Source organism: Phaenicophaeus curvirostris, chromosome 7 (genome assembly GCF_032191515.1).
Source record: "Phaenicophaeus curvirostris isolate KB17595 chromosome 7, BPBGC_Pcur_1.0, whole genome shotgun sequence".
Taxonomy (NCBI): Eukaryota; Metazoa; Chordata; class Aves; order Cuculiformes; family Cuculidae; genus Phaenicophaeus; species Phaenicophaeus curvirostris.
In genome coordinates this window covers 11,752,719-11,765,912 of record NC_091398.1, presented here as the reverse complement: position 1 = coordinate 11,765,912, position 13,194 = coordinate 11,752,719, and the positions used below count along the sequence as shown (strand labels likewise).

The 13,194-nt window shown below is 39.7% G+C and overlaps 1 protein-coding gene across 5 annotated transcripts in view; it reads left to right on the top strand.

Annotated features, from left to right (window-relative positions):
* Positions 1-13,194, top strand: part of DIP2A (disco interacting protein 2 homolog A) — a 119,544-nt gene that overhangs the window by 22,157 nt on the left and 84,193 nt on the right. For 3 of the 5 annotated variants that reach the window (XR_011337724.1, XM_069860818.1, XM_069860816.1), the window contains exon 2: positions 7,872-7,943. Coding sequence is in view for 4 of the 5 variants with exons in the window: in XM_069860818.1 (XP_069716919.1) it covers positions 7,872-7,943 (72 nt within the window). In the remaining variant the exon portion in view is untranslated. Of the gene's footprint in view, positions 1-5,966; positions 6,010-7,871; positions 7,944-13,194 lie in introns of those variants that run through there. The other 2 variants (XM_069860820.1, XM_069860819.1) reach the window with 1 other exon arrangement.

The following is a 13,194-nucleotide window of genomic DNA, read 5'->3' as shown; positions in this document are numbered from 1 at the left end:
AGCTTTACCTTGGATACAGATGAAGATTTTTCTTAAAATTTATATTACCTTTTTATTTTAAAAAGTCAAAGTGGCTGCGTTCATAGTAAAACTTGGCCCAGTAGCCACCCCCATCCTGCTGCAGTTATTTCAAGATCAGCTTTAAGTCTCTTTTGACCTTACCTCTAAAACCATGGCTTGACAATACATATGCGAGTGTGGTGGTAATGTATTAGGAAACTAATTAGACCTGAAACCAAGACCTAGAAATCCATTGAATAAGTTTCAAAATTTACAAATTAAAATAACCTGAGTTGTATATGGTCTAGCTATTGCAGGTTATGTGAATTCTCTTTGTATGTTTTGAATGTACTCTGTGAGTTTTGAAAATTGTGCTGTGCTGAATTATTTTCGGTTTGATGGCGGGTTTTAAAAAGACCTTTATGGTCTAATTAATGAGTTGGATCTTCCTGTACTCATAAGTTTCTGAATAAGGCTGCTTTCCTCTTTACATGCGTGCCTAAATGGCATCTTTGCTGTGATCTGTTGGGCTTTGTGGTTGCTACCAAAGTATGAATGTGAGCTTTTTGCTACTCATAAATATGAAATGCTCAGTTCCTTCTAAAACATCTGCAACTGATGGGGTTACTTCTTGGCTACTAGTGGAGAGAAAAAAATAAATCAATGTCATTGACATCGGAAAAGTACAACATAAAAATAAAGCTACATAAAAGGTGCAGAAGGGTGATAGTCTGAAATATCTTAATCTTGCTCACTTGTGCTTTACATAACGAGTGTGTGGAGGGTGGGAAAGGAAAATACTGTCTTCTTGGATCAGAAAGGGAGTTAAAACAACAGATTTAAACAGTATTAAATGGTGCATATACCCTGTTTTATTTTTACACCCACATTCCTCAAGGCAAGGGATGACTTGTTGTAAGGCATTTATTACCAAGTTAAATGTGAATTTTGTTTTGTTATTGTTTTAACTGAATTATAGAGAAAACTTATCTAGCCAATAGTTTTCTTCTCTTTGCAGTGTTAGTAGAGAGGAGTGTGTATTAAATCTATTGCAAAAAGTACTACAGAAATATTTTCTTTTTTTTTTCTTTATGGTCTCCCATTTCTGTACTTGATTGTTTCTAGATTTGCTTCTTTGGGGGCAATTTTCAGGGAGTCTTCCATGGTAACCATGGAACAGAGTTTGGTCTGAAACTATTACAGGATGTTATGGCAGCAGAAATTGTCAGTGCAAGCAAATGAAGGGAAGAGAAGTGTCTTTGTACCTAGCAACAAAGCATCTTCCCTCTCCCTCCTCACTGTGTGCTTTAGGGTAAAGTGATTGGTTCACACAGTTATTTCTGGCCTAATTAATTATAATGGTTGATTACTACATGCCAGGCATAATTATTCTACTTCTGTAGTGCATCCCTGATGCATCTAGAAATGACAAGCAAAAAGTCTGAATATTTTAATCTCTGCAGTGCATGGAGATTTTGGTTATTTTGAAATACCATTTTCTTGGTAGTGTTTAAAAGGGGACACATTGCATGCACACAACATCCTTTCAAAAGCATTTCATCTCTGTATTTTACCAAAATAATTTCCAGCTGTGTCAGAAAATCTTTTTTTAGCTTGAATTTTAAAATAAATGATTCATTGATCTGCCCAACTACTCCTAGTCTCTTCATTTAACCTCCTTTTTTGGCTTTTGTGAGAAGCAGACAGTACATTCACAATGTATCAGATGATTTCCACCGCTTTCCCCCATCCATATAGCTTTCCTCAGCTTGTTAATGGGAAAGGCATGTTAAAGGGGATTCATGATTTACATAATAAAGAGATATGGAAACTGTATCTGGTTTGTTGAATTCTATTCATAACCTCCGGGTGAAGATTCTAATCAACTTCACAGAACATATCAACTGAGTGTTTCAAAAACTGTTTTCCTACTTAAAAATGCCTGATGTTGTGAAGCTGCAGAGGTATTACATTTTGAAGCTTGTATCTGCCATGGAAATAAAAACTATAGTTTAACATGAGGTTAATGAAGGTGATTCATCATTTGTCCTTCTAGTGCAGTAGTTCAGAAGAGTATGTTCCACTGAAAGGAAACATCTCAACTTACATAAAACAGGGCAAGTTTTTAAATAATTGTTAGAAGAGGGAGCCGACTCAGACTGGTACACAGGCATCTGTCAATCTGTTTCTGTATTCTACTGAGAACTCTGATAGGACAGAAGTAGTGATAGAGTTTGAGCTTTTCTTTTCTCCCTGTGGAGTGAGCTTAAGGGTTTACAAAGCCATATAAAAACAATTCATTAATTGGACTATCTGAGTCTGGAAACTTGCCAGGTTGCTTTTGTGATCCAATTATTTAACCTTCTTTTACCCTGTCAAGTGCCAACTCCTGGCAGATGAAGCAAATAATGGCTTAAAGCCAGACAGTTCGATGTTTAGAAAGGAGTATTCAATGTACATGCCCAGTTTACAAGTACGGCTTTATGTAGAATAGAATAAACTGGAATGTGTAGACTTTTCTCATTCTCACTATACTGTGTGCTTCATTCACCTTAGCTTTTCTTTTTTTGGTTTGTAAAATGTAAGTGGTGTATAAATTTGTCAGAATAGGTTGTTTCAGTTCTAACATTTAGCATTTCTTTGCCAACAGCAAGACTCCTGATGGCTAGATCAGACTAAATGTAGGCCAAGATAAAGGACGGTAGCAATTAGTGCTTTTATAATATAGATAGTCCAGTTATATAATTGTACACAAAGTGGAAAACTTAGTCTTCTTCTAACATATTGATGAAATTACTTCCCTTTCTGTCAGTAAGATACATGCAATAAGCTAGTCAATATTTGTGTAGTTTCTAGAACTTGATGTTTCAGTGATTTTGTTGCATATGCAAACGTTTAATGAAGTGCATTTAAGTGGTTATGTTACCATTGTTACCATTATGTTACCATTATGTTACCATGTTACCATTTGTACATGCATACAAGGTTTGTACTTTCAAAACTTTAATTTTGTCAAAGGGATAAAAGTCCTGCTGCAAATTGAGAATTAGCAATACATACATTTTCAGTTTAGTTGTGTGAAATTCTAACACTAAGATGTTTTGATGCTCTCAGAATGTTTAAAATATAATATTTGAAATATAATTTATTAAAGGTTAGTCAAACATGTCATCATGTCACCATACAGAATGGTCAGATATCACTTACTATTTATTTTTAAAATATTTGTATAATTTAAAAGACTTTTCAAGGTCACACTTCACTTAGCTCATCATCTGCAAACTAAATTAAGGCATCAGTCAATAGCTCTTATTTCAAGGAATAGCAGTGATTCAGAATAAAGAACTGGTGTTTGAATACATTGCAAACTTAGAGATGTAAGGAAGTGTTCTTTTCTGGACAGTAAAGATAAATCTTCATCCGCTCCTTATGCAGGTATTCTCTGCTTTTCAGAAGGCAGTGTGAACATAAGCTTAGTAGCTGTGGCTGAAATACTGTGCTATAGATTGAGTCTTGGAGTTAAGGTGTGTTGTATGGAGGAGAAAAGAAATCAGAACTTATCACTAGGAATTGCATGTCTGAATGGACTTCAGGGTACATGACAAGTTCTTTCTAGCCATGATTGCAAAGCATGAGTTTTTAATGGAGAAGCAACCAATTGGAAACAGTTGCTGTTACCACTCTTGGTATACTTTATGTATATATTAACATTCTGGTGTGGAGGACTTCTGTTTTGTTTTGCTTTTCTTGTTTTGTTTTGTTTTCCAGGCCAGTAATACCTCAGTCAACTTTGTTGGCTCTGCCCTATAACCCCAGTGAGGACTGTGACCTCCCAATGTCTCTTGCTTTCCTTTCCTTTGCTGGATAGTGTGCAATTCTTGCTTACATGGCAAGTGCTCATGCATTCATAATCTTATAACTCTGGGCTCAGTCCTCTCATCCACAGGTTCAGCAATCCCAGAGTGAAGGCGTAACAGGACATTTCTTCACTGCTGTTGGTGCAGAGGCCTTAGCTATGTGGGGGCTTGTCCGTCAGCCACTGAAATAGTGCTGCTTTCACCTTCTTCGAGAGAAAATGCTGCACTTTAGAAACACCCTCATAATATTTTATTTTGAGACTTTAATTGAAATTAATCAGTGACCTTGGTGGGCTTTTTCATTACTTGGTCTTTATTTTGGTATCAGGTGTTAACAGGAGAATAGCTGTTTGATTAAGGTGCTGACCTTGCCTTTTCACCAGTTTTTGAGTGCCACTGCCTGAAGCTGCCCTGTGCTGCACAGCCCTGCCCGCAGAGGGAATTCAGCATCTGGGGAGCTGCTCCTCCTCTTCCGCACAGCCCTGTTCATGACTACAAGTTTAGGCATAAATACATCCACCTCACTGTATTTCGGCACCGCACCCTATTCTTTCTTAGGGTATCAGCACCCAGTATAGGACATACTTTGGAGCTCAAAAGCTGGGTAATGAGGGATGTGTGACATTGCTTGGGATGTATCATATATGACTGAGAACATAGATCTGACTTATGCTCAGTATTCATTTCAGGAATTACAGTTGGCTACTGCTGTGCATCTCCTCCTTGATTAACAGCTTTATCCTCCATTTACAGTCTTTTACATGTTGATTACAATTAGCAAGGGTTTTCTGAAACCTATTGATCTACTGTAAATGTGTCTTGCTGAAAAAGGCACAGGAGATGAACTGAACCTTTTAATGACTCTTCAGTGTGTGGAGATGAAGTTACAAAGCAGCTGGAACGGCACTGGGTGTGCTGTCCCTGTATGTTCAATATGCTGAAGAGGAGAGACTGCTGCAGTTGTGGGTGCCTTTTTCCGGTGGTGATCAGGGAAATAATGTTCTCTGTTAGACACACTGTATTTATTCATGGACGAAATAGTTCACGTATGCCCGGTTGCTGGTTAAAAAAATACCAAAACAACCTTCTTCTATGCATTTCTATTTCTACCAGTGGGTAGAGCTACCATAAAATACTTGTGATTACAAAATCAGGACTTTGCAGTGTGAGGACTTTACTGGTGAGGGGGCTGGAGAACAAGTCTTATGAGGAGCGGCTGAGAGAGCTGGGGTTGTTTAGCCTGGAGAAGAGGAGGCTGAGGGGAGACCTCATTGCTCTCTACAACTACCTGAAAGGAGGTTGTGGAGAGGAGGGAGCTGGCCTCTTCTCCCAAGTGACAGGGGACAGGACAAGAGAGAATGGCCTCAAGCTCTGCCAGGGGAGGTTCAGGCTGGACATTAGGAAAAAATTCTTCGCAGAAAGGGTCATTGGGCACTGGCAGAGGCTGCCCAGGGAGGTGGTTGAATCACCTTCCCTGGAGGTGTTTAAGGGACGGGTGGAAGAGGTGCTGAGGGACATGGGTTAGTGTTTGATAGGAATGGTTGGACTCAATGATCCAGTGGGTCTCTTCCAACCTGGTGATTCTATGATTCTGTGATTTTACACTGTCATGAGACATGGCAGCTGTACCTGCACAATTAGGCATATGAAGCTTGGATATGAAATGCTAGCTGAAATGTTTGAAGCCAGAAAGTTGATTGCTAATGAAAAACAGTTCATGGAAACCCAATAAAATGCAGGTAATTTTTACTTAGTTAATTTGGCATTAAGATTCTGTTAGCTGTAATACTAACATTGTGGAATAAAAACATGCCTGGGTAGATTTACGATAACTGCATGTCAGATTCTTTGTGCACTAATTAAATAAACTATTTTTATAGATAATTTTAAGAAATGCCTGTGCTTTCATTACTGTTTAGACTAATTCTCTTGAAACCTCTGATGTATTTTACAATTTGTCAGATATTCCAGGCAGAAAACTAACAGCTCGACCCAGTGTCTAGCTTTATCCAGGCCTCCCAGCTGGTTTGCTGAGCCTGAGGAACCTCATATTGCTTTTGTGTAATCTAATAACTAAGGAGAAAGTGAGACTGAGGGACAGCAGCTGTGGCCTCGCTGTACCAGATGTGGCTAAGAGCTCTTTTTGGAAGAGGTGAAGTATCACAAAGAACCCCAAATGATGGGTTAATGCCCTCGAGGCTTTGAGGGTGAGGGGCTGGAGAGCGGCTGTCAGAGGAAACCCTCCCAAGCTCTGCAGAAGAGAACAAAGAACAGTTTTGCTCAGCAGCCAGTGGGGCTACAAGAGGCGACAGAAATGCTTTTGACTTTGGAATTTTCTTAACCGGATTCAAGGAAAATTCTTCAAGTTACCATTCCTTTTTAGCCAGTAAAATCAAAGAATTACCAAATGTAGTGAGAAGCCAAAGCTTGAGATATTCTGCTTTAAATGAGACTCTTTTCAACCCCATCTTTTGATCTGCTGCTTCCATGGCATACTTCTTGAGCTGGGTGGTACCTGGCAAGGCAGCTGATCTGCATGGAGATTGGATTTAAGGATTGCTTGAATCATTTATGAAATTCTGAAAACTACCGTCCTCGCTGAAGTTATGGTATGGTGAATTTTTGTTACATACAGCATTTGTCACTTGAAGAATTTGCTGAGACTGCTTTAGTCTTCCAAATTACGGGTGTTTTAAGATAGATTGTTCTTTCTGCTGGTGCTTCTTGTCAACTATTTTTCCTCCACAACTGAAAACCTAAATCCATTCAAGCATCAAACATTTTAAGACAGAAAAAATTTCAGATTTGATAGAATGCAGATGGCCGAAGGTAGTCAGTTTTGCTTAATTTGTGTATATGTAATTCTTGACTTTATTTTATCTCCATAGTTTGCTTTGATTGTTTTTTTTCACCGTTATGTTGCTGGAAGAATATGTTTCATGCAAAGATCTAAAAGTAAAATTTTACTTTTGCGTCCTAATTGAAGTCAAGATAATTATCTGCCTAAATTTCTAAAAGTCACCTTTTACTGGAGTATGTTTTCAAAAATGTCATCAAATATTTTTAATATTTTTAATCTTGTTATATTTCATGCTATTGTGATGCATTTGGCAGTTATGGAGGGATAGAAGTCTATCTTCTTAGTGGAACTGCATAGTATCTCACTGTTTTTAAGCAAGTGTGAGGTTTGGGAGGTGAGAGTAGTTTTAAGTTATTTGAGATAGTTGATTTCCTGTCTATGCTGAGATCTAGAAAATGGAAAAAGCTCATAAAATTTTGGTGGGGTTTGGGTTTTTTTAATGTTCATACTAAGCTTGCTGCTGGTTTTGCATCAAGCCACCTTGTTCTGTTGGTAGAATTATTAAAGTACAAATTCTGAAATGTCTCAAAAACCTCTTGCGATTTTCTACAGAAATTTTCCTTCTGTTCTAGCCTGCGTGAAAACACATCAACAGTGGAGTCTGCAATCTAGGTTTAAAACAGGATAGCAGATTACAGCTGTGACTAAAAACTAGGGCTAGAAGATTGTCACCTCCTAGAATTTAAAAGCAGAGACAAATGTCCTGCACAGTATAGAGTAGACAGCATAGTCTAGAATCCGAAAGGCACTACAGATTGTACTAGAGGATGTGCCCTGGTATATTGAGCATTTCTGATGCCCTAGAAGGGTGCGGAGCCAGGCTTGTTGGCTTTGTTGGCTTCCGCTATGCTGCAGAACTTCTGTGCTGCATTCTGTGTTATAGTAAATGCCTCCGGAACCAGGTTCAGCACAGGTGCCGGAGACAAAACTGCTATTCCTCTGTTGTATACCTCCAGGACAACCATGTTTGTATGTGCACTGATTAGACTGCATAGGTGGTATATATATGGCCGTGGATTTCTGACATGTCCAGGTCTTTGTTGCTAATGGGACTGATTTAGAGTGAGCAGGTGTAATCGTACATATAATGAAAATGAGAAGGCTTATTTGAAAACTGTTCAAAACAATATGAATTTATTTCTTCATTTCTCTAGGGGACATCACTCAGAAAGGATATGAAAAGAAAAGAGCAAAGTTGTTGGCACGATACATACCACTAATTCAAGGTAAGAGACCACATGTAAATTACACCTTTTGTGTCACATCTGTGAAAATATGTAATAGAAAAGTTCTCACCAAACAGAACAGATGAATCATAGAATCATAGAATAACCAGGTTGGAAGAGACCCACCGGATCATCGAGTCCAACCATTCCTATCAAACACTAGATCATGTCCCTCAGCACCTCTTCCACCCGTCCCTTAAACACCTCCAGGGAAGGTGATTCAACCACCTCCCTGGGCAGCCTATTCCAGTGCCCAATGACCCTTTCTGTGAAAAATTTTTTCCTAATGTCCAGCCTGAACCTCCCCTGGCAGAGCTTGAGGCCATTCCCTCTTGTCCTGTCCCCGGTCACTTGGGAGAAGAGGCCAGCACCCTTCTCTCTACAACCTCCTTTCAGGTAGTTGTAGAGAGCAATGAGGTCTCCCCTCAGCCTCCTCTTCTCCAGGCTAAACAACCCCAGCTCTCTCAGCCGCTCCTCGTAAGACCTGCTCTCCAGCCCCCTCACCAGCTTTGTTGCTCTTCTCTGGACTTGCTCCAGAGCCTCAACATCTTTCTTGTGGTGAGGGGCCCAGAACTAAACACAGTATTCGAGGAGCAGTCTCACCAGTGCCGAGTACAGAGGGAGAATAACCTCCCTGGACCTGCTGGTCACACTGTTTCTGATACAAGCCAAGATGCCATTGGCCTTCTTGACCACCTGGGCACACTGCTGGCTCATGTTCAGTCGGCTGTCAACCAACACCCCCAGGTCCCTCTCCTCCAGGCAGCTTTCTAGCCAGACTTCTCCTAGTCTGTAGCACTGCATAGGGTTGTTGTGCCCCAAGTGCAGGACCCGGCACTTGGCCTTGTTAAACCTCATGCCATTGGACTCAGCCCAGTGGTCCAGCCTGTCCAGATCCCTTTGCAGAGCCTCCCTGCCCTCCAGCAGATCGACACTTCCACCCAGCTTAGTGTCGTCCACAAACTTGCTAAGGGTGCACTCGATGCCTTCATCCAGGTCATTGATAAAGACATTGAACAGGGCTGGACCCAGCACTGAGCCCTGGGGAACCCCACTTGTCACTGGTCTCCGGCTGGATTTTGCACCATTTACCACCACTCTCTGGGCCCAGCCATCCAACCAGTTTTCCACCCAGGACAGTGTGCGCCTGTCCAGTCCAGAGGCTGACAGTTTCTGAAGCAGAATGCTGTGAGAAACTGTGTCAAAGGCTTTACTGAAGTCCAGGAAGACCACATCCACAGCCTTCCCCTCGTCTAGCAGCCGAGTGACTTTGTCATAGAAGGTGATCAGGTTAGTCTGGCAAGACCTGCCTTTTGTGAACCCATGTTGACTGGGCCTGATCACCCGGTTCTCTTGCATGTGCTTCATGATAGCACTCAAGATCACCTGTTCCATGACTTTCCCTGGCACTGAGGTCAGACTGACAGGCCTGTAGTTCCCTGGGTCCTCCCTGCGACCCTTCTTGTAGATGGGCACAGCATCAGCCAGTCTCCAGTCCAGTGGGACTTCCCCAGTCTTCCAGGACTGTTGGAAGATTATGGAAAGGGGTTTGGCCAGCACATCCGCCAGCTCCTTCAGTACCCTAGGGTGAATCCCATCCGGCCCCATAGACTTGTGACTGTCTAGTTGGGCTAGCAAGGCTCTGACCACCTCCTCTTGGATCACGGGAGCCTCATTATGCTCCTCTAGCTCCTGGGTTTGTACACAGACAGAATGACTTTCTTTACAATTAAAGACTGAGGCAAAGAAGGCATTACGTACGTCAGCCTTTTCCTCATCCCCTGTTACTGTTGTTCCTTCTGAGTCCAATAGGGACTGTATGGTCTCCCTAGTCCTCCTTTTATTATTTATATATTTGTAGAAATATTTTTTGAATTAGTAGTGTTTGGTTGACATGGCATCTAACCAGCAGCGGAAAATGGCTATCATAGAGAATTGCAGAATAAGAGAAAAGTCTGAATACTTTTTTACTATTCTGTGTGAAATGTTGAATTGTAATGTCAGCAGATGTCAGTTTAACAGCTGCAGCCAAGACTTTAAGATAATTTTAAAAATGAGTAAAGTTATTCCTGAAAGCAAGAGTGCCGGCTTCATTAGATGAAAAAACTCACTAGTCATCAATTTTGTTCTTTAGTGTGCAGTTTTGAACATGCCCACTTCCCACTCCCATTTTCTTCAAAATACTGACTTTTTATTATAAACTATTACTTCTTAAGCTGTTTATTATGAGACTTTAGCTTCAATTGCCAAAACCTAAACACCAAACTTTATTTATTTTTATACTATGACATTTAGAACACTGGAGTTTTAAGCTGTTGTGCTGCCATTGAGCTTTGGTGTTGTATAATAACCCTAGGACAATTCTTCCATAAATTGAGAGATTCTGGTTGAGGTAAGGGGAAATGAGAAACCAACTGAGATGAGCAGAACCAATGATGAGACACTCTAGACAGATGAGAGAAAAAGTCTAACAGTATTCTTTTGCAATGTTAGTTACGCTTTCAGATCAGAGAACAGAAGGATTAATGCTGTGATATTGGTCCTGTTCTGGTTCTGCTGTTTACAGAAATTATTTATTTGAAGGAGGAGTGGGTGTCTCCAGTTTTTGTGCAAAGCTAGATGAGAATTTATTTTGCTTTTGGAATCTTGATGCAGTGACTCCTGCTGCTCTTTGCAGCAGGATAGACACAAGTCTTGTGAGTTCTGCTGACTGTTGAGCTGTATTTTTGAAAAACTTTTATGGTGTGTATTTGGCATTTAACAGTTAGAATGTGATATGGTGTTTCATCGTGGGGTTTCTTAGCACAGATTTGTTGTTGTGTTTGTTTCGTTTGAGAGCTGTGCTTTTTCTTTAGCAAATTTATAGTACTCTGTAGACAACACGGGACCTAGTTCATCTTTATAAAATTGCTCATTTCTTGAGTAGAAGCAGTTTGGATTTTTTTTGATAAAAATTGCAGTCAACAGCAAGCTCTAGCTACAGCTGCCACAGCTTCTCCTCCTTACAGCATTTTTCTTTAAGGAAATGTCTCACTTGTCTGTTCAAAATACCCCGTTCTCCAACTCAGCTTAGTTAAAGATTTTGAGAACAGGCTAAGTATGGATTTTGGCTGCAGATTAACAATTACAAGAAATGTTCTATCAGTGAACTGTGTCTATTCAAAAGTCATGTCTGGATTTCTGTGTCTTTTTTTATTTGCACAAATTATTCAAGTTCTAACCTCTCAAGCGTAGCTTAATGTACAGCTCTTTGTCTTCCATACTTCTTTTGATACAGATTGTAAAGCTAAGATGCAGTGTAAAGCACCTTTGTTCCCCTTTTCTGCATGAATACTGCCGACTCCATGTCATAGTCTAACTCTCGGGGTCTGAGAAGTAAAACTGATGCCTCTGCAGGGCTTCCAGGTGTGTTAGACTGATTAAATTCACTTGACTGCTCTAGAAGCCTGCTGTGATACCTATACCATTTCCAGAGGTGTTTTGTAGTGTCCTGTTTAGTGTCCTGCTCTTTCAGGCATTCATTCAACTGGAACCGTGTCTGAGACTACAGAATTGACTTGTTTAATGGCTTTGGAAGAAAATAATTATAAAAAAAAAGAGTAAGAAAAATAAGTTAATTGCACTTTTTTAGAATTGTTTTCACTGAAGCTTCTCTCTCAAACTTGACATGTTAAGGAGTGTTTCATTCAGGGGAAGTAACTTCATATAACATAGGTTCACACCTTAACTTCCTGGACAATAATTGTAAGAAAGCACGTCCTAAGGAGATAGCAGTGCAATTCACTGGTCTACTAGTTTGCCTGTGTTCTGATATTAGGCTCAACTAGAATCCTAGGTCCTGTTAGGTTTCCAGCTGCTTAAAATTTTCTCCTTGTTCATCCATGTTTTCCCATATCATGTTACAGAGTGGTTGAATATTTGACAATCCTGTGGGTTGTTCTAGTTGCTTAATACGATGTTTTTCTAAGAAATACTGAATTACCTGATTTGTCTACCACTTCTGCCTAGCTTTGCATAAAGATGACAGGAATCAAGCTTTAGTATGCTAAAAAGCGAGTGAGTGAGCTGTGTGCCTCTGAGCACAAAGAATGATATTTCAGCAGAAAGACAAAGCATGCTCAAAGCCCTAAGCTAACTGCTTATTTCAGTTCCTGACCTATTCTGTTACACAGTTCTAGTATGGAATTTTGTTAACTGATAAAACTTCAGCATGGCTCAGATTTATGTGTGGGAGACCCAGTGGTTTTCAGCCTGCAGTAATTTTCTAGCATTAACAATTTGATCACAATTTTTTTAAAAAAAACCTACTCAGTAGCATTCCTGATAAAATTTTTTAAGTTTTTCCCATTACCCATCAAGGTTTTGCAGACTGATGGATGTCAGTATTTTAGATTTGAAAAGTTTTTAGTCTGTGATTTGACCATCTACAAGACCCACAACTTGTCTTTCTAAAGCTGATTTGGTCATATTTTCCAAGTATAATCATTGTTGTCTTTTCTTTGTTCGTCTATGAGGTAAAGACTGCTGACCAGTTATTTTTATCTCGTTTTCTTCAGAACTTATTTGAATTTCGCAAAATCCAAGGCGTCAGTACCTAGCTGTATTTATTTGGTTAGGAAACTTAGCTGATAGTATAATTCTGCTGATTTGTAAGGTTTTTAACAAAAATGTAGGGTAGGCAGTGAAAGTACTGAGAGTACTGAGTAAGAAATAGGATTCCTAGTAAGAGTCAGGAGAGTGGAAAAAGGATTAGTGGGAAAATTGCTTGAAACGAAAGGTTTTGATTACCGTAAGGTTATGAAATACAAAATTATTAGAGAACTCAAGATAGGATTGCATGTTGATGTGGTGCTTGTAAAGAAGGAAGAAGTCGATGTGCAGATTTTGAAGCAATTCTGGAAAGAAATGGCATAAACTGAGAAGAGAGCAACCATTCTGTGAATCTACTGTAGGTTCTCCAACTTAGACTTGAACGTGGACAGGGTTTTCTAGGATTTTGAAGTAAGTAATTCTTCTGTCTTGTTGGAAATTGGAAATGTAACTGTAATCATAGCGTTCAGACTTATGTGGATAATTGATGGGATCTTCTTTTAGTGGTAGTTTTGAATCAGTAAGTAGTATATGATCTTTCTGTCTTCGAGCATACTCATATAATCAAAAAGATTTGAGTTCTTTTCATGTTGTGACTTTTATACCTGTTATATCTTTTCATGTTATACTTCATCAGCAAAAACGAATCATATGAGAACTC